The 21713-nt window shown below is 44.1% G+C and overlaps 1 protein-coding gene across 8 annotated transcripts; it reads right to left on the reverse strand.

The window, feature by feature from the left end:
* Positions 1–2: 2 nt before the first annotated feature.
* On the reverse strand, positions 3–18657 carry EED (embryonic ectoderm development). Of its 8 annotated transcripts, XM_086475722.1 has the most exons (12): positions 18538–18657; positions 15603–15755; positions 10256–10348; positions 8205–8270; positions 7336–7461; positions 7136–7217; positions 5463–5554; positions 4438–4571; positions 3196–3301; positions 2247–2405; positions 1736–1809; positions 3–332 (listed from the first exon to the last, which is right to left on the reverse strand). In XM_086475722.1, exons 1-12 carry the CDS (start codon positions 18655–18657, stop codon positions 206–208), a joined length of 1332 nt encoding a protein of 443 aa, XP_086331848.1. In that variant the 3' UTR covers positions 3–205. The 8 variants fall into 8 exon arrangements, with proteins under 8 accessions (XP_086331848.1, XP_086331863.1, XP_086331856.1 ...); XM_086475737.1 differs by lacking the exon at positions 10256–10348; XM_086475730.1 differs by lacking the exon at positions 8205–8270.
* Between the last annotated feature and the right edge of the window lie 3056 nt (positions 18658–21713).

The raw sequence follows: 21713 nt of genomic DNA on the forward strand, positions 1-21713 counted from the left end.
GAAAACTTTACAAAAATACTTCTTTTTATTAAAAGCAGCAATTTCAAGCAGAACAATACACAGAATGTAAACATCACTAAGTTCAGCTCCAGCCTGCCGAACCTTTGAGAAAGTCTACACTAAATGCATCTACCGTACTAGCGAGTTAACAGACTATATTATAATTTGAAAATATATTTTCTACTTTGAATTAAGAAAAAGTAATTTATCGTAGTCTGTCCCAGCGCCAGATACTGGCATCATCACACACAGCTATAAGGATACTACTATCCCTGCTAAAACTGGTTTGTCGAATGGCAGCAACACATTTAGGGTGAGTAAGAGTCGTACACCTATAAATAAAAGAAAATTATTCAGCTGCAACGTTAAATCTGCACTTGCTCCTACATTACGGAGCGCTGTTTCATCAGCCTCTCACTTCTGTGACCTAGGAGGAACTGAAGGGCAGCAGGATGATGCCCTTCATGGTGTATCTTGTATTCCTAATGTGGACCTGGGAAAGCAGGAAATTCCTGTTCACCCACCGCCATTTCTCAGCCACCCAGTTGTCACTGAAGTGCTGACTGAAATTCTATCGATTCAGAGGGGTTCGGACTTCACTATCGATGTGGCTAGAATGCAGTATCGTAATCGGGTGATTCAAGACTGCAGCATTTTTAGGAAATCTGTACTTTTATGTATACATACATGTGTATATATATATATACACGCACATATGTATTTATATAGATTATAGAATCATTAGGTTGGAAAAGACCTCCGAGATCATCAAGTCCAACCATCAACCCCACACCACCATGCCCACTAAACCATGTCCTGAAGCGCCACAACTACACGTTCTTTCAAATGTGACTCCAGCACCTCCCTGGGCAGCCCGGTCCAGGGCTGGGCAGCCCTTTCGGGGAAGAAATTTTTCCTCATGCCCAATCTAAACCTCCCCTGGCACAACCTGAGGCCATTTCCTCTCGTCCTACCGCTTGTTCCTTGGGAGAAGAGACCAACCCCCACCTCACTACAGCCTCCTTTCAGGTATCTGTAGAGAGCGACCAGGTCTCCCTTCAGCCTCCTCTTGTCCAGGCTGAACAACCCCAGTTCCCTCAGCCGCCCCTCTCTCTCCCCCCCGCCCTCTCTGTATAAAATACATGTAAGTACATACAATTCACTGCATAGTGTATATACAAATATAATGCACATATTATCTATATACGTAGTGTATATGCATTTTATATACAAAGTGTATATTTATATATATTTTAAATTTATTTATAGGTATTTGTATGTTTCTAGAGAAGACATGCTGTAAATTTTGTGGGCACACAGGTGAGGCAGTGGAAAGCCGTACTGTTTTCTCCACATTGTGCTCACAACCTTTACACTCTCATTACTCTAGTCCTTTCACCTATTTCTCCTCTGTCATGTGCTACACCCACATCTTCTCTTAACTGCTTTGTAAATTTTCCACCTAATTAGTTTGTAAGCTCTTTGAGGACCGAATTGTCTTTTACTGTGCCTACAATGGTACTCGGCACAATCTGATTGGGGCCTCTTGGCACTACTGTAATATAAAAAATACTAAGTGTTAACCTTCAGGGGCTCAGAATGTTTATTTACCTGGTAGTTAAAGTGGAAAGTGACCACCACTGTTAAAGCAGATCTATAGTTATCAAAGGAAAACAGAAAGTACCCCAAATTCCCCGTCTTAACAAAAATAAAGTTAAAAAAAGGAAGTACTCACTTGGCTTTATGAGGATCCTCTATTTCTAAATCCCAGACATAAAGTTTGCCAACCTGATTGCCCAGAGCAAGCATCTTTAAAGGAAAGCAGAGGATACAGAAGTTTTAAAACACTATCTCAAAAAATGGAAGTCAGAATTTTATGAAGGCACTACAGCTGATAAGTTGTGTGTGGATGTTTGAACATGAATGACTTAAGGAGTTTGATGGAGGCATAGAATTTGTCTCCTTTCTTCCACTTTATTATCCATCTCTGCAGATGGGGGGAGAAGATAACAGTAAACACACCCTTGATGGAAAATAAGTATTTATTTGGTGGAACTTTTTCCACCAGGAAGAACCCAGAATGAAGAATCTGGAGCTCGTCCAACTTCATATAAAGCCCCTTGCAGCAAATCATTCTGCTTCTCAAACATCACATCCCATGAACCAAGACTTCCTACGCCTGCAAATACGGAATCAAGGAAAAGTTATGCACCTTCAAATACGGCAAGGTCAAAGCTCACGCATACCTTTTGCCAGAAATCCATTGAAAACCTCATGTACCATATGTCACACTGGCTGTAATCAAATCTCCCAAGTATGGTCACATTTGACTCACTGGGCTTGATTTTATCTATATCGTCTTCCATTTTGCCAGGTTTCCAGCACACAATGGCATTTTCACAAGACTGGGGGGAAACAATAAAAAAGAAAAATCACCTGTATTTACAATTTATACTGCACATTGACTCTAACGACAAGTATAACCAAACATTTCATCTCACAGCTTCCCCAATGACATGAAAAAAAAAGTACAACTGAAAACCTCACCTCTGTCCTTAGATCACAGCCACACCACCAGCAACACGTCGCTGCCCGGCGCTGGGAGCCGGCTGCCCTCGCAGCTTTGCCCGCTAACGGGACTGCAGGAACCTCCCTCGCCCACTTCAGGGGAAGTCAGCCAGGTGTGCTCAGACACACTTCCACGAGCAGTTTAAGTTAACCTTGATTTGAGGACTGTTCACCCAACCCCTTCAACCAACAGGACCATGCACGCACCGATTTCTGGCCACAAGGCAGCTGGACCACCCAGTTTAATATCTGCAAGCCAATGCGCTACTGGACACACCACATTGGTCAAAGCTACTCCATGATGGGAACCCTCTTTTCTCCCTTTAGCAGCAGGAACCCTCACCAGTGTCTACACATTCTCCTTCTGTACATTCCATGCAGGTTCTGGGTAGCTGCTATCCCTGTACTTTCAGCAGAGGTAGAGCTGTAGTAGTAATTCTACTTTTTCAGTACCAGCTGCTGATCCACACACCCTCACAGTTGACAGAAATTCACGATACACGCCGTAAAATCATTTGACACAGCACAGCAATTTAGCCTAAGACCTAAACGCTAGCAAAACTTCTATTAGGATCCTCAAAACAAGCAAGTAAGAGTAAGGTAGCTGAAAAAAACCTGCAACGTTACCTTGGAAAGAATTAAATCTCCCAACCATCGTACACAGTCAACATAGTTTCTATGTATGTCTCTCGTAGAAAAGTCAGGAAAGTGAATTTTCTGGGAAATAAAAGGCCTGTGGAGAAAATTGCCAAGTGAGGTTCAGAGAAACAGAAGCACAATTTTTAATGGCCAGTTTTAACATCTCTTATATGTCAAATGCACAAGCCTGTCTTTAACAGTTTTATAACGAAGTAGATTTTGTATGGGTTTGGGTTTTTTTTAAACAAGAATGGGAACAGTCCCTGTTTTCATCCTCATTCCTAATGAAATGACCAGTTTCCCATGTACATGGCTGTGCAGAGACAGTGGTGAGCAAACCCACTCCTTCAGATGCTGGAGAGAGCTCCTGTTGCCAAATACTTCAAGAACCAATTAAATCTCAGTTTTCCTGATGCTGCTTCTGCAATATCTGAATTGTTAAATAGAAATACACACTATAATAATAATGATAATAAAAAAAATCATCATTTTAAAAAAAGCATGCTAAAAAGCATCATTTACTATTTGGTAACGTTACCAAAAAAAGCGAGGGTATTTTCACAGCTAGTCTCATTGCTGAACATGTTTCAGTGTGTTTTGGACTCTTTAGTTCTCTTAATGGTTTAACTGGAAGTTAAGATTAAGAAGTTGAGGAACTTCATAGAGGAGGATTTATCTATTATGTATGTAATTGCTATGTTTACTTGACAATCTACTCATACCTGAGGTCAGATCAGAGAATGAGGAAGACTAAGGTCACTACTACGTAACCAGTTTTGTCCCTGCCCTAAAGTCAAATGACAGACACAACAATTAGCAAGAACTACCCAATATACAACTATTTGCTACATTTAATTACACGGATCAGATTCCCTCCTAGAAATTGTGCGGTGAGAGGAAGAAAAGCCATTGACATCTTGAAACACAATGAAATACAAGCTTTAATTAAGAATGGTAAGATAATAATTCCAGATCTTTTCTACTCAAGCAGGTAAGAAATAATTAAGATATTTAAAAACAAAGGTTTGAGGACTTTGAATCTGAATTCAATAAAATTCTACAGAAGCAAACATCAGTAAGGCACATCTTCTAGAGAGATTCAGTGTCCAGCACAATCCCCAGGTCACCAACCATCCCCAAGAACTCCCAGTTTGGACAGGATTTAACCTGGGCCATTGATGAGAACATTCATGTTTTGCAAAGACAGCCAAGAAGACGAAGACTACGTACCTGTTGGTTTTATTTGGGTTGTACTCATAAGACTCTTTGATGGCATTTATCATTCTCTTGGAATTAATTCTCCAGAGTTTCAGAGAGTGATCCATCCCACAGGACATGATTTTTTCACCAAGAAGATCATAATCCTATGTATATGAAACAATTTTGAGCACCCCCAGCCTAAGCTGCGTTACAACGACTCAGATTTTATTCCATCATTTCCATCAAAACAGCATTTTCTGCACAGACAATGCAACAGAACTGCGTATTTCAAATAGAAAAATACTAACAACTTAATCCTGCTCACTGCAAAGCAGCACAGCATCTTAATAAGTGTATTTACTCTCTCTCAAGAAAGAGAGGCATGTTCAACAGCACTGACAGACAATGAATCTACTGCTAGTGCTCTCCCCTCAGTAAATTCCCTAGGTTTCATTTTATGGAGCAACTCTGGCAGAATTCCAGGGCTACGACATGGGTGATGACTCTTTTCAACCACAAGAGAATAATACAGGTGCGCCCCTCACCTTTCAGGTCACACAACAGTTCTTATGAGCAGCATATTAGAAGTCAGCTGTTCTAGTTGGTATTTGCTGGGCACCAGTGTCTGTTCACAGCCACTGAAAAGCAGCACAACTCACCTGAAATAACTTTCCTTCACTAGCACGTCTCTCAAGGCTTATGTGTTCTTGCTGCTTTGGCTTGGTAAGACCTCAAGAACTTCAACAGTGGGACCATCGTGAAAACTTTTTACTCTTTCTAGCCCCACTGAGCTCTCTTTAGGCTGCACTGTGAGAAAACTAGCTACTGAAAGACACAGAAAGTGAACACCTGTCCTGTATATTGAGAGGTGGCCAGATCACTCAAACCACCTTAGATTTAAACTTGTCTATCCCCTTAAAGCAGTATTTATGCACTTCAGGTTTTTGTAAAGTAGGTACAATATCAAAACAGTGCACAAGAGGATAAGAAGTTGCATATCGTAGGCTTACTACCCTTTGTAAATCTAAATCACTGCCCCACAGGCTTCCACTTACTGCACTTAACACCTCATCCCTGTGCCCTTCTACTCCTCCAAATATTGCAACCAGCGTGTCTGTCTGGATGTTCCACAGTCTCAATGCATGATCTATAAAGAACAAATAAAATTACATGCTGCTTTTTATATGTACATATGAAAAATATATTTCAGCTTAACTACTTTCAATAACAGGTGTTCATGTAAACATCAAAAAGGCACTTCATTCTTCTTCACTTACAAGAAACAACGGGACTGCATTAACTAAAATTGCCATTACAGCTGAACTACTGTTAAAGCAATTCTGTCATTGAGAAAGTGTGCCCACCCCCCTCCCCTAGGGACAGCTTCTCGCAAAAAATACACTCGGAACTTCAGATCATCTAAAAAGCAATGAAGAGTCTGAGCTTGGACAAGTATGCTTATATTCAGTCTTCTCTCAAAAATAATATCAAAAAATGCTAGAATTCCTTTCAGCCATTCTTACATCAGCATTCAGAGAAGTTTTGATTTTCATTTTTTTAACCTTTAAAGTATTATTCTTTATGAACCACCGACTGTAGGGATGGGAGAAACTGTTTCTATAAACAATATGTATTCCAAAATCCATCAGACTAACCCACCATTTAAAGAAAGTTTTAACAGTTTCTAATGAAGAACCTCTACTGTATTTCCCATTTGGAAATGGGAACCTCTACTGTAATTCCACAAATTCCACAAATCCACTGCACTGAATGACAGCAACACCAACTGGAAGGCCACACAGTCCCAAATATTTTCCTCTTTCTACTCATCTCAGCCCGGCAGCCCTAAGACCCCAGTATTCTCCTGCCTCATGCCTTCTCCAAGATAGTACCTGGTCCAGAAACTGCACATTAAAACTTGTCCCATGGCTGATGTCAAAATATTACTTAAAAAAAAAAAAAAGACAGAACCTAAAAAATATACAGAACTCAAGAAATTCGATGTTACAGACCCACAGCACAAACTTGACAGCTGCAAGAATCAGAGAGGTTCCCAACTCCTATTCTCACGTAGCTTCATCAGTAACACCAAATATGCTCAAGTCAAAAGTCCCCTTACGTGAACATTTCCAACTCGAGCGCTCCTGAAGGCTTGCTCTTGTGCCAGATCAAGTATGCCCTTACTGAGCTAAACAGGCCAGATGAGGAAGTTGTGACTGTTTAGGTGTTCTGGACCAGCCCGTAAGACATCATACCAAAACCTCGCCTCTCCCTTCACTGATGGGCCCTTTACACAAAGTCCAGTTAAAGTCAGAGCTGCTCCTGAGCGGCAGAGAATCCAAGTTTTCCCCGTGAACAGGTGCTGAATGCTGCCTGCGACATGGAGACATCCCCACTAGATGGCAACAGGATTCAACAACTGAAAACATTTTAACTCGACTGTAGAAAGGAAAGAGCAACCCCAGTGCTCGTGTTTCTTCTTCCCTAAAAGCAGCACTGTTCCCAATCCCTTTGCACCACAGGGGGAGTTATGTTTATTGTAGGCCATGGATTTAATAGGTACAGGATATAGAGCCAGAAAAGAGCAAGATTTGCTCTGGACTTTCAAGGTAAACTTGCTCAGTGCCATTCACAAAAAAAATCAGGGAGGTTTTGGCCATTTTCAAGACCAAAATCCAATCCAAAGTATCCTGATTTATACAGAGACAAAAGAGGGTTTTTTCCTCACCTTTGCTTACAGATAAAAGGAGATTTGGATCTCTTGGGTGGAATTTCAGTTCATTGATTGCATTCCCATGGCCCACGTAGTGCTGGGATAGAATTCAGAGACCAAGTTATCATTTCCCCTCATGTTTACATGTATTTAGAAGACATAAGTTTCATGCCTTACTGAAACACAAGCTGTATCTCAACGTTTGGAGCACTCACCTTTATGCACTGCATTGTAATAGGATTAATTATCCTAATAATACCCCTGGAGCCCGCCACAGCCAGCAGAGGATGGCTTGTATTGCTATCATATGTCCACGCACAGGTATAGAAATTTTCATCTGCCTACAACGTCTCACGTTAAGGAACACATAAGAAACAGGAGATTTTTTTTTAAAAAAAAAAAAAAAAACGTGTTGGTTTTTGTTTTGGTTTGGTTTTTTAAGTGAACTTGTTGCTATTTTATGCAAGTGTGCAGGAGCCTCTGCTGGACCCAAGAACCAAAAGATACATATTTGATTACACATCTGCAGATACAAGCAACATCGCCTTTTCTACAGATGCCAGGTCCATAATACACAAGGTACGCCTTCCCTCTCTCGGCATCACTTTTCAATCTCTTTCCCCAAAATATCCGAAGACTGGGAATAAAACAAGGATGTATCACGACTGAGTTCACAAGTTACCGACTTGTGTACTGCAAATGATCCACGCAAGGTATCCCCACTTCAGAGCGTAAAACGTAATTCTCAGGCTTTAAACCCAGTTCCAATTCACAGGGAAACGGAGACCACTGTAAAGCAGTGAATGTGAAACAGGACGCAAATATTAGTGTTGGGAAGACTAAACTGATGGAGAAACAGCTTTCAAATATTTTGGTCCACGAGTCTTGCGTTTTTTAGTATTTTTTCAATAGGAGGGACTCTAGGATGTGGGAAAGAGGTAAGGCTTGGACCCAACATAAGGAATGTGCCACATGAGCAAAGTATTAAATCACAGACAAACCCTTCATATGCTTTTTCCTACAAAGCCTCTTCATTTTTGATAAACAGGACGCAAACAAGCGGCTTTTTAAGGTAAAAGGATACATCAGCATCCACATAGGACTGCAACAGACGGATTTCACCTTGGGAATGACATTCATATAAAGTAACCTGGAGATAAAAAAAAAAAAGTGGGAGAGATTGCTGCTTACTTGTGATATTTCAGAAGGAAATCACATGCACCTGTATATTGTCTTCCCGATGGGGAGAGGTAGTGTGCCTTTCTGGTTTAGATCGCATCCATCATCTGTTTGTTTCCAACAGGTGGAAATGGTTTGATAAAAGAACGCTCAGAGCAGTTTGAGTAAAGCACCAGTCCAGGACTTGTCAGCAGTCCTTCCTAGATATTTAAATTTAATATTTGAATTGTCTTAGTAAGATTAAACTCTACTTGTAATTATTTACTGCAGCCATCTGTATTGGGTTTGCATGGCAAGGGTTTGGTAGCAGGGGGGCTGCAGGGGGGGCTTCTGTGAGAAGCTGCCAGAAGCTTCCCCTATGTTTGACAGAACCAATGCCAGCTGGCTACGAGATGGACCCACCACTGGCCAAAGCTGAGCCCACCAGCGACGGTGGTAGCGTCTCTGGGATAACATATTTAAGGAGGGGAAAAAAAGTTGCGCAACAGCAACTGCAGTCAGAGAGGGGAGTGAGAATATGTGAGAGAAACAACTCTGCAGACACCAAGGTTAGCGAAGAAGGAGGGGGAGGAGGTGCTCCAGGCAACAGAGCAGAGATTCCCCTGCGGCCCGTGGTGAAGACCACGGTGAGGCAGGCTGTGCCCCTGCAGTGCATGGAGGTCTATGGTGGACCAGATATCTGCCTGCACCCTGTGGAAGACCCCACGCCAGAGCAGGTGGATGCCCAAAGGAGGCTGTGACCCCGTGGGAAGCCCATGTTGGAGCAGGCTCCTGGCAGGACCTGTGGCCCCATGGAGAGAGGAGCCCAGGCTGGAGCAGGTTTGCTGGCAGGAGTTGTGACCCTGGGGTGGACGCACACTGGAGCAGTTCATGAAGAACTGTAGCCCACAGGAAGGACTCATGCTGGAGAAGTTCATGGAGGACTGGCTCCCATGGGAGGGACCCCACGCTGGAGCAGGGGAAGAGTGCGAGTCCTCCTCCCCCTGAGGAGCAAGGAGCAGCAGAGACAACATGTGATGAACTGACCACAGGTCCCATTCGCCACCCCCCCTCGGGGGAAGGAGGTAGAGAAATCAGGAGTGAAGTTGAGCCTGGGAAGAAGGTAGGGGTGGGGGGAAGGGGGTTTAAGATTTAGGGGTTTTTTCTCATTATTGTACTCTGATTTTATTAGTAATAAATTAAACTAAATTCCCCCAGTTGAGTCTGATTTGCCTGTAATGGTAATTGCTGGGTGGTGTCTCCCTGTCCTTATCTCAATCCACAAGCCTGTTGTATTTTCTCTCCCCGTCCAGCTGAGGAGGGGAACAATAGAGCAGCTTTGGTGGGCACCTGGCATCCAGCCAGGGTCATCCCACCACACCATCTCTAACATGACTTGGTGTTTTAATGAGCCACTGACACCTTGTTTAATCAGTTTAGCACTTCTGGTAACTGCCAGGTGGAACAAACCTGCAAATGAAAGGCTTCTTGTTTAGCCACAACACTTGAACAGAATGCACTTCAGGAGTTATTTTCAAGACTGAAATGACAGAGATCCTCATTCAGAAAAAGCCTATAAATTCACTGCACATAGGTCATCAATTTAGTTACTGAGCTGCCTGGCATCATCCCATTTTACAGCATATGCCCTTTTGGAAACAACAACATCTAAGAAGAGTAATTTAAGTGAGAAGATACATTTATGCACCTTTCTTCCTTATCCCATGTTCAGATTACTGAGATATTTTTTTTATTATTTACTAGATAGGCTAATTCCCAAATAGCTAACACACAACTTCATAACACAACCCAGGGAATGCAACTCTCCCAGATAACAGACGCTACAGACCTCAGAAATACAACTTCCTATATGAAGTATCCTGTGTCCATACTAAGCACAGGTAAAGGGACTGGTTGGAAAAAAAGTGCAAGCAGAACCACACGGAACAGCTTTATGGTTAAAAACAGATTACTCACTCTGTTGCTGCCTACAGTGGCAAAAACGAGAGGATCACCTTCTTTACTGTGCCAGTTAAACTGGACTCCAAACAAAGGCTGACCATGGTCCTCCTGCAGATGTAAAGTAAGATCAGAGAGAAAAAAAATAAAATCCACAGGCATGTTATTTCTGTGAAATACAGCTGTGGTGGTAAACCATTTAATTGATATGTTTTCCTCCTCAAACTACCGCGTTCAGATCCAGTATAATTTCAGATAGAGAACAGTTAAAAACAACAGTTTTCTAACATCGCATTTTGACTTGGCTGTCTCAAGGGAGGTTAAAGGTCTATTTTGACACACACACCCCCCCCCCCCCTTTCTTCTCCCCCCAAGCTTTTTAAAAGTGAAGACCTGTTGTCTCACAGTTACAGCCAGAAGCTGGCAGAACTCCCGAGCTGTATTTGCAGCTCTACTACTTTGTTTTGCAATTTTCAACAAGGCAACCTCTGCATTTAAGGCCACATCATTTCACATCATTATAATTACCTTCACACAAGGATTTAGAACTTCAGAGGAGAATTATTAGGACAGAGAAGAATTGCACTGGCATAAGGGTGGAGAAGAGCCGCATTTAACTATTGGAGCACAGTTAGTTCTTGCGACTCTAACACAGACACGACGAACTCAACATGTCACAATGCTGCTGCAAAGCTCATGTCTACAAAGTGTTACAGACCGCCTTCAAAAACAGTTAGCAGAGAAATGCCAAGTATTATTTTTATCCAGCTTACATCAGTTTCATAGAGAAAAAAAAAGAAGCAGATATGTTTATGAATTGTGATGAATATGGTGGTGCTTGTTAATAATTGATAACAGTATTTTGGCCTGTCCTGACAGGATGTTTTCAGTAAGAATAATGTTCATTAAAGTGCCTCCCCACAGGGGACTGTCTGGGACAGTGCAGGCAGGAAGGAAGTGTCTCATGATGGCTGTTCAGCAGCCTTCAAATGGCAGTGCTTCAGAGACACCACCAGAAACGTTAGCCCTGGCAGCTCTGGTTTATCCAAGAACCAAAGAGTAAGTCCGAGGAGGGGGTGTGGGTAGGGAGTCCAACACTGCTCAGAAAAGTAAGGAAGTCTGGAAGAATTGAAAACAGCATTCTTTACTGAGAAAGGCACTATCTGTTATTAACAGACATAGCTAGAAGAGCTAGAAAAAGGAGGGAGAAAAACTTTCAGAGATGAAGGCCCTCCCGCACTTCTTAAAGAGAGGTAACAACTTTCAAAGCTGAATACAGATTAAGAAGAATTGTTCAAAGCTTAACTCGAAGTATTACCTATCATAACACAAGAGAACAGACGAATGGCTTTATGTGATGAGGGATACGGGATATGAGCAAAGGGAAAAGTAGAAAGGTTATTAGTGACCCCAGGACAGAAGGAAGCAGCAGGTATTCAGCATCTGTAAAGCATTACAGTATAATTAGAGATGAAGAATGAGAAAAACTATACACCATAAAATTGCATACATGAGGCCACGATTTTCAATAAAGTTTTGAATTTTACTTTCTAGGCTTATTTTTGAATGTATTTAAGTCTCCCTTGAACAGAATAGCCGAGACATCAAATACAGAATACTCAGGGAAAAAAAAAACAACTTCCACTAATAACTAGTTGGTTTTGAATTTCTGTGTGAAAGAGCTCATGCTGGGGAATACTGAGGGCTTCTGACATACTGCATGAAGACAACACACGTAAAATGCGTGGATTCTCACTGCTTTATTGCAGAGATATATTAGCAGGTTTTGCACTTGTTCTTCTGCAATATCATGTACGCTGTTTCTGATAAATTTAGGGAAATGGGAAAAGTGAAGAGGAAGATGTTTTTTCCCCCGCAAGACAGGATATTTTTCCAGCATAAGCTGTGACTAAGGCAATACGCAGCAAGTAGAGAAATACAACAGAGTGGCTGTATGTTTCTACATTTCTAGATTTGAGTACGTACCTAAAGTATTTAGTAAGCTTTTTCAAAGACAACCTATTTCCCTGGAAAAATGACTCTGTGGGACAAGTGTCTTTAGACTACTTACATCATCTGCACTACATCCCTACATCGAGTGCGACAGCCTTCGAGAACGTGACCATACATAACGGATGAAGGAGTCAGGCAGAGGCTCTTGCAGGAAGACACGAGGGTATCTGAAGAAGTTATGCTCACCCCATTTGAACCTCACTGTCCAGAGACAGCACACAGCTATGCTGATAGTACTTGCCCGCTCTAATTTTTCTCCCAAGTGCTTAACAATGGAGCAGGTTTCTAGAAACGTTACACTTTTAGGTGCTACACATTACGGTTATCCTGAGATGCCAAGCACCTCATGCAAATCTGACCTCTGGTTTGTACAGACAGAAGGTGACTCAGACGCTGGTTCAAAAGCAGAACTGTGAACTGCCATCTTGCCCCTGGTAGGAATAAAGGGCACAAAACCCAAAGCACTCAGGTTTTTCATGCACCAGAGAAAGAAGGCAGAGGAGAAGATAGACGTACAATTGTTACAAAAGCAAACAAATAAATACTCAATGGTCAGTTCTGCCCTTACTCACTCAACGCCAACTCAGGTCCCGTCACAGAATAAGACCAGACCTGTTTTTAGACTGAAGGCAGTGAAGTAAATACTATTTCAACACAAAAAATAATCACCTGCGACTACATGAACACATTTAAAATGCTGTCACCCACACCGCCAGCAGGGAACCAACTGACCACACATGCATTTCCAGTTCCCTGAAGTGGAAGCAAGCCATAACTGGCAGGGGTTTCAGTTACCTCTCCTGTACACACCAAGCTCAAACCTTGCATGTGGTTGGTTACTGAATCCCAGCTCAGGGGACAGCCAGCAGAAGCTGAGAGACAACACGGGACTGCTAACAACCAGTGAGCCACACCCAAAGCAAGAGCAAAGGGTAGGGCAAATAGCAGCGCTGTTTTAAAGGCAGCAGCTCAAAGCAGAATACACACGGCTCTTTGCTGGAAGATCTGTAAGCAAAACATGTGGACGGATGCAAGGGTGTGCACTTGTTAGCTGTATATTTATGAACTACATTTCCATTCAGCCCACAGAGAGCAAAGATTTTTCAGTTCACCTTACAATAACTTAGTACTGCAAAAAGAAAAAAAAAAAGGCAGCTTTTTATTTCCTGTCATTTTCCAAGTTATATTTTTGCTTTCCTGATGCTCAAATTTCACCCAAAATATCTTCCACAGTAGTGTTTAAAAAGCATATTTAGCAAGCACTGAGTTTTTCAGGCTGAATCATAACCATTTAACATTCAAAGCAGACAGTAATGGCCATATTTCTTTGTTTTCTTAAGGAAAAAAAAAAAGTAAAAAGCAAAATAAGAAGGAAAAAAAAAAAGTAGAAAAGTAGAAAACCATGTCATTTCTACATCCCTAAGGAATATTAAAATTCATTTCCATGTCTTTAAATCATGTTGACTCTTCATTAATTTCAGTATATGCACCTTACAGCATCAAAGTCATACAAAACTACGGGATATATGATGTGATATCCAAAGTGCCACAAGTGTCTTTCTGAACCCATATACAACAATAAATTGTTAAATGTTTATCTCCAGAGTATCTGCAAAATTAGTATGGAGGAACAGGAGAGGTTTCCTTAAACATGAAGTAGTTAAAATTTGGCTGCTACCTAGTCTTTGTATTAACACGCACTGTTATTATTAGTTGATTTCAGTTCAAAAAGAAATGGGGAAAATAAGATAATAAAAATACCCCACTTAGCTGAAACGCTACATTTACTCCCTCACAGCTTGATTCCACGTGCACAGGAATCTGTTGCCAGGCCCTGATCCAAATCCACAGGAGTCAGGGATTGCTTAACTTCATCGGGCGGCCTTTTAGGTCACCCTATAGTGGGGCCTGGGTTGAAGGTGGTGTGAGGGAATGTTCTTTTTTCCCAGAAGACACCTGAAAAGTACTAACTCCTTTGGAGTATTTTGTCTGCAGGTAGAAAACAAACAAGCTTAGCAAAACTCAGAACTTGTTAAACATTTGGGTGCCAGAAGGCCCAGGCTTGGAGTATGACTTGAAGCCACAAAAAGCACTATCTGCAGGGGCGTTTCATGCGATTCACAGGAACAGCTGCCTACCCAGGTGAAAATGAAAGAACTTCCCTTCCTCCTACGCCCTGAAAGGACTGCAGGTCATTTTTACACTTAAAAAAACACATTAAGATCAACCTGGTTCCCGGATAATTTTGTCAGTATAACTTTGCAACGCAATTTCTCCAGTGCCAAAGCTCATTTAGGAGACTTCCATGTCCCAGACCTCTCATCCCCTCCCGCTCAGCTACCCCAGCATTTCAGAGAGGCAGTCTGAAGCCAAAGTTCAGAAACAGCTGCATCAGCACAGCTCAAGTGTGGGGGAATGACAAAAACCTCTTAAGGCAACTCTGCAGAAAATATGCACTATGGAGCTCTACATATATCCTCTCGTTAGCTAAATATAAAGTTTAACAAATCTCCTGTCTTGTTCCAGACACAATCCTTCCTTTATTTAGAAATGTTATAAAAATCAAATCAGATGGCACATTTACAGCTTTTGACAGATAAATATCCCACACAAGGCTGAGGAATGAAAGAACAACATCCTGACAGTGTAAAAGAAACAAAATTCATTCAGTCCACCACAGTCTGTCACCAGTGCAGAAGAAAACAATATTACCCTAAAACACAAGAACAGGGAGTAAAGACCGTGAATCCACATCCCTTGGTACCATCAGGTATGATGTGAGAAGATAAACATGACCTAGATCAGGTGGGAACACATAATCGCAACACTCACGATAAATTAACCGAACTGCACGATACAGCCTATGTGACAATTGCCAGAGGACAGAAAACAACTGATCTGGTAAGTGTGAGGAAACACCTACTCCATGATTGTTGTGTTGTGAAAATACATTTCAACAGGCAGAAAAACCTGTGCAGGTTCTGAGCTTTGCATCAAGCTGTTACAGGTTTTGTTTTACCTGAATTTGTTTATCCAGTTTCTCATCTTTGTCTCAAGCAATGACAGCTTCAATGAAACGCATCAGTACAACGTATCACACGTAACTTTGCAAACCTGTACAAAAACTGGGTTAACGGCAGCACTACCCACCGTTTCCTACTTCTCAGTATCCTTTTTCTTCAAAACTTCAGCTGCTCCAAATAAAAAAGGGGCTTTCTTCAAATAAGCACGGAACATAATTGTACACAGATATCTAAAAATATCTCCCTTGACACTGTCTCACAGTCAGCATCAACGTCACTGCCAGCAAGCAGTACCCAGCATTCCCAGGGTGAAGCTTACACGTACCTACCTTTAGGCTATTTACACATTTGAAGGAATATTTGCACTTCTTTGACTTCCATTTTCCTTTCCCCCAGCTTTTTCTTCCTGGTGCATTTGGAGTGTTTGTCGGTGTATCAGGGCGTTCGGTGTTAGTACCGCTTTCAATACTAACAGCATCATCCTGAAAACAGTCAAGTTACATAGAATGTCATAAAGGTATCATTAACTGCTCTATAAACTCAACTAATTTTGCAGCACTTGGCCTTTTCACTTTCCTTCTCCATAAGAAGAGGTCTCTTAGGAGTTGGTGTTATTTAGATTCACGTATTTAAGTCTATTACTAACATAATAGCATTCCTCCTCGAAACAGAACTCGAGTCACATGAGGACTAATCCAAGAGGGAGAGACATGAACTGTGATCTAGTGAAGTCTCTCCAGAATACTGGTAGCTGCTCTTACGAAAACATCTGAAGACAAAGTCGCTCTCCCTACAAAACATGTTTGACGTAGATGAAATGAGTAATTCTGAAGAGCTGAAGAAGGAGGTTGTTTGTACAAAAACATTGTGCTTAGCCACACCAAGCATCTAACCATTCTGAGAGTTCTGCACACCCCCAGAGCACCAAGCACAGCACAGTTCTGCAATAACTCAGCATTGCCACTAGAAGAGGAAGTCTCACCTCTCCCTCCCGCTCTTTCCTACAGAGACTTGCTTCAACTAAAAGCCAAGTTAAAAAAAAAAAACCAACAAAATCAAAACTAGAACGAGCTTGCTGTCTGATCAGCTAACTAATCCAACTGGCCCCCCAGCCATCAGCAGCCAGAGCTAAGGGAAGGATGGGGAGAACTGAAATAAAGGGGTGTGCAAAACAACCCTCCCAGTCGCTGAGGAATTTTAGATCAGCTTTGGACAATTAACTACAATTTGGACAAGAAACTACAATTTCATATGCAGCCTGACTGCAGGATGCTACTCAAAAGGACATTTCTATTCCCTGCATCACCCTGCATTTCAACTTCACCTGCATCAAAACTGGCAACGCTGTGCTTCAATGAGCCAGTTCAGCTTGTTAAAAATAAAATAATATTTTTTTTCTCCTGGCAAGGTAGTCTGCTCACTGCCCATCAGAGCAGTGGAGGGAAAACAACTCACGCCAAAGCCATGTGATTTCTAGATCTGAACTAAAGGAGACAGAGGCAGACAACAGCCTGTCACTGGAGGAGATAAAGTGTAACATGCAGCTGCATCAGGAATATTGAATAAGGTCAGCTACAAACATCAATACCCCAATTCCCACCAAACGTCTGTTCTTTGTCCCAGTTTCATATCTGTACCATCAGAAGCTGGCAGAGGTGTATCGGTCTTTCTTTGCCCAACTACTCTGAAAATCAGGACATGGAGAGGAGAAAAAGGAGAAAAGACAACACACAAGCCTGTAAGCAAACTGCCCAAACCTGGAGTCATTCCCTTCACATTACACCCCTAAAAGAGCCAACCCTCCCCCAATACCCATAATCGAGTCTAACAATTTGTACGTTTTCTCGTTTCTTCCCCTTTACCCCAAGAAATTTCAGAGCTTGCCAAATTCTTGTCTCCCAAGTGTGCTTGCTAGCAAGAGACCTAAAACTTCACAAGACTAGTCAGATATTGTCAATATAAGACCACCAGGTAACTGGTATAATGCGACTGCACCAGGTATCTGCAACTACACCGTAACTGACCAACTTACATCCAGGATCCTTGTGGAACAAAACGCACTCTTTTTCCAAATCAATACTATTACAGCAACTTTGAAGCAGAATCACTGCTTTTCAGGAGTGCTGGAGTCTAGCAACAAACTCTTGAAAAGGGAGTCCTTTCACCACTGAGACAGGTCACATTTTCAGTAACCAGTCAGCCCACCTCCACGGTCACTGACAGCCTACAAACCTGAGCGCCTTTGTCACCAAACTCCACTTGGATTCACAAGTGCTGCTGAGCAGTAAAAAAGAATCAGCAGCAGCAGAGGTGCAGAGCACCTCGAACCCGCCTGTCACCCCACACGCAGCACTTCCACGGGTTGGGGGGGATGTGGTCCAGACCCCTCACTTTCTGGATAAGTGCTCTAACCAGAAAAAAACACACACTGCATAAAGCTAACACCCAAGTAACACCCCGCCACACGCCCATAACTACATAAAATGACTGCTAGAGAGCTTAGATTAAGTCTTGTCTTCCAAATATAAAGCTATTCTGTATCAATCACGTTACCTTTGTTCTGACCACTAGATTTTAGCCTAGAGACTAGTCCTCAGCCCCCGCTGCCTTCCTCTGCTGACAGAGGCTCAGGAGCACTGTCCCCTCTCCCTCATTCACCAAAAGGCTGCACGCACAGATTTATGCTGCACGTTACTCCGCAACGCGACGGCGAAAACCCACGACACAAAACTGCAAGAAAGACGGAAAACGTTGCTGTTTGGCAGCAAAAAAAAAAAAAAAAACACCACAGAATGTCTGACATTTTGAAGCAGACTTCGAGCCAGACCCCGCTTAAGAGTTTGGGCCTCAAATTGTCCCTCACCCACGTGGAGGAGAAGCGAGCGTTTCTCCCCCAGGCCCCCGCCGGTCTCTCCCACCGGGGCCTCCCTCCAACGACCCCCCCCCCCCCCCCCCGCTCGAGGGACAGCCACCGGGCCGAGGCGGGCGGGCTGACACCCTCCTCTCCCCCTTCACCCCCAGCCCCTCTCCCGCCGGGGTGGGCCGGGCGGCGGGACCCCCGAGGGAGGCCGGTCCCTCACAGCGGGGCCCGCCAGGCGGCCGCCCCCCCCCCCCGCCTTCACCGCCCGCCTCAGCGCTCCCGCCCGCCCCCGGCGCGAGGCCCCGCGGCCGCCGCGCGCCCGCGCGCTCCCGCCTTCACCGCCCACACACCCACCCCCCCCACCCCACCCCCGCCCCAGCCGCCTCCCCCCGGCCCGGCCTCACGTTCTCGTCGCCGGACAGGTCCCCGGGGTTACTGTTCTCGTCGCTGCTCAGCTTCTGCTTCTTCGCCGGCATCTCACCCGCCGATGCCGCCGCCGCCGGGGCTTCTCCCCGCTCAGACATCTTCCCCGCCCCCCACCCCGCCACGCAGCCGCAAAGCGCGGACGGGGAGGTCGAAACGCCTGCCGTAAAGCAGCCCCGCGTCCCGTTCCCCGGACGGGGAGCGGCGAGCTGCCACACTGCTGAAAAAGCGCTCTTCCCGCGCCCGGCGGCGCCTCAGGGGCCCGGGGGGGCGGCGCGGCCCCTTCTCGGTCCCCACTCGGTCTCCGCTCGCCGCGGTCCCGGGCGTTACGTCCACCGGTCTCGCCGCAGCCGGCGGCGCTGGGTGTCGGTGCCCGTAGCGCGGGAACGCGGAGCGGGGGGTGGAAGCCAGCGGTCCCTGCCGCCGCGGGTGTTAACGGTCCCTCTGCCCACCTTGGCGCGGCTCACGGGTGTCGTTTCTTGCGCCTAAAGGTTTTCTGTTGTTTATTTTTGTTGTTTGTTCTCCTGTTGCTCTACAAAAGTCCTTCAGTCTGAAGAGGACGATGGGCTTTGCCCTGCTGCCTGCCCCTGCGCTCCCCGGCAAGTCCCTGCCACAGCTGTAAACGGAATGATCGCAGGTGCCGGAAGGGTTTGGTTTTTTTTTTTAATTTATTTATTTCAGAAACCACAGATGTCAGAGTCATAATAATTAGGAACAGTAAAAAAAACCTCCTACCAAAGGGGAAAAGTAATCCGCCCGCAGGTACGGCATCTTATCTGCTTTTCTTGCAGGGGCACAAACAAGTCTGTAGGGGCACAAACAAGCCTGTCCACCCTGAGGGAGACATTCCGGTCGCAAAAAAAGCGATTCCTTTGAGGGCAGTGACAGGTGAGCCGTACCCTGTATGTATAATTTAATCTCATGTGGCATTCAGGGGTAAAGAGGCAGAGGTACTCTTCCAATGGTGCAGGTACTATAGTGGTTTTAGCAATAAACAGTCTTTTCATCTGCAGAACTGTAGCCTCCAGTGAAGCATTACATAATACAGCAAAAGGTTGTAGCTCACAATTAATAAAAGCTCTGCCCGGGTCTGTGCTGTAAGATCAAGGTTGTGATAAAAGTGTTTGTGTGAAAATACACAAAGAAAGAACAGGCTTGTTTTTAAACTATGACAGGATGTTTTTAGACTGGCATCTCAGTTAAGACTAAATCATGGCTGTGCTGCAGATCTGTTGAAGGAAGGGCAGGCACAAAGTTTTCGGTGGGGAGGGGATTTAACTTCTCCTCATGGGTGCCCTCGAGCTACTGGAGAAAAGACAGCTCCTCTTCATTTTGCAGCTGTCAAGTGATGTCCTCCAGATGGCCAGCTACACCTCCAACTCCACCACTCATCCAAAACATAAGGAAAGTGAAAGCCTCAGCTAGCCTGTGCTTCTTGGCCCGCACACAGAAAGGTTCCCTGCCCACAGCCAGAACAAACCAGTTCAGTCTCCATCACCAGCTTACTGGGCCCGGACTGGTCTATGTCAGGACTTCCTTCACCAGGTGACAATCCTGCTGGCCTCTCTAGATCTTAGTCTAGATCACGTGCCTATTTTTTGCTTTCTCGGAAGACGTGAAAGGCCAGTACACCAGGGGAGCTGAGTTTCCAAAAGTCATCATACACTTCATCAAGCTTCTATTTAAAGAATTACTTGTGCGATTAAACACAGCTTGAAAGTTCAGCGAGTTTGCTTCAATTTCTGCACTGCCAAGATTCTCTTTGGAAATCCTCTGTGCTTTTCTGTCCTTCAGTTTCTCGGCTGTATTATGGGAGAAGCATTTCTTACATCCCAGAGGGTAATATGAAAAAATACATGTATTATAGTTCATGATTTAATTAGTATGATACTGCTACATAAATACCATACATAGATTAGCTAAGAAGTAATAGGGCCCTTGACATAGTGTACAGAGGAAAATGGGAGAACAGTAAAATATTTTTTAAAAATCTGCAGTCAGTTTCAAGTAATGATGATTCAATGGTATTTTGAAAGCACAGGGCAGGTACCTGGGAGGTATAGATTTGATGTAAATGGGAGGATTTTTCCCAGTGTGAGTTCTCATAGGATTGCAATAGTAAATGTCAGGAAAAAAAAAGAATTTCTGGAATGCCTTTAAGACATGGGATCTTAAGAGATGAGCTCGTTTGGGGGGGGTTTACATGCCAGAATATTTCTGGATCATTCAGGGACATTGAAATACTTTTTATATATGTGGGTTGAAAGTAAATCAGTCTCACTCGCTCATTCTCTTCAAGGCATGCTTTCTCACAGAGTCATGGGATCGTGTAGACTGGAAGGGACCTCCAGAGCTCATCATCTCTGACCCCTGCCCAAAGCAGGGCCAGATAAAGCTGGTTCCTCAAGGCCTCGTTGAGTCGAGTTTTGAACGCCTTCAGCACAAGAGATTTTGCAGCCACTGTGGTCCCCTGCTTTCAGTGCTTCACTACCCTCATGGCAATCTTTTTTTTTTTTTTCCTTGTAATGAGTAAGAAATCCCTATACCTCAAGTTGTGTCCCTTGCCCCTCATCCTTGCCTCTCATCCTTTCCCTGTGCACCTGTTTTCCCTACATCCTCCCGTGAGGCAGCTGCAGACAGCAATAAGCTCCCTCCTCAGCTTTCTCTCAAGGCTGGACAGGCCCAGCTCTTTCAGGTTCTCTTCATACATGGTGAGCTCCAGGCCCCTGACCAGCCTGGTGGCCCTCCAATGGGCTCAACCCAGCGTACCAATGTATTTCTTGTACTGGGGAGCTCAAGACTGGACGCTGGTAAGATGTGGTCTCACCAGTGCCACAGAGAGGGGAAGAACCGCTTCCCCTAACTAACTGGCTACACTCTCGCTGACAACAGCCTTGTGTGTGGTTAACCTTTGCCACAAGGGCACTTTGCTGACTCATGTTCCACTCGTTGCACCCCAGGACCTCCAAGTCTTTTTCTGCTGGGCTCCTTTGTTGACCCCTAACCTTTACTGTTGCATAAAGCTCTTTCTCCCCGAGTGCAGGACTTTGTATTTGCCGTTGTTGAACTGCATGAAGGTCCTGTGAATCCATTCCTCCACCCCGTCTCGGACACTAGAAGCATAGAAGCCCCGCCCTCCAGCCTATCAATTGTTCGC

Source organism: Leptosomus discolor, chromosome 1 (assembly GCF_034619465.1).
Source record: "Leptosomus discolor isolate bLepDis1 chromosome 1, bLepDis1.hap2, whole genome shotgun sequence".
Classification (NCBI taxonomy): Eukaryota; Metazoa; Chordata; class Aves; order Leptosomiformes; family Leptosomidae; genus Leptosomus; species Leptosomus discolor.

Excerpts from the sequence above, each read along its gene's own strand:
- EED (XM_086475722.1), bottom strand. The coding sequence starts at position 18,657 with ATGTCTGAGCGGGGAGAAGCCCCGGCGGCGGCGGCATCGGCGGGTGAG. Across the intron at positions 4,572-5,462 it reads GGGATGAGGTGTTAAGTGCA|GATTATGATCTTCTTGGTGA; the intron begins GTAAGTGGAAGC and ends TCATATACATAG. Across the intron at positions 333-1,735 it reads GAGGATCCTCATAAAGCCAA|GTGTACGACTCTTACTCACC; the intron begins GTGAGTACTTCC and ends TTTTATTTATAG.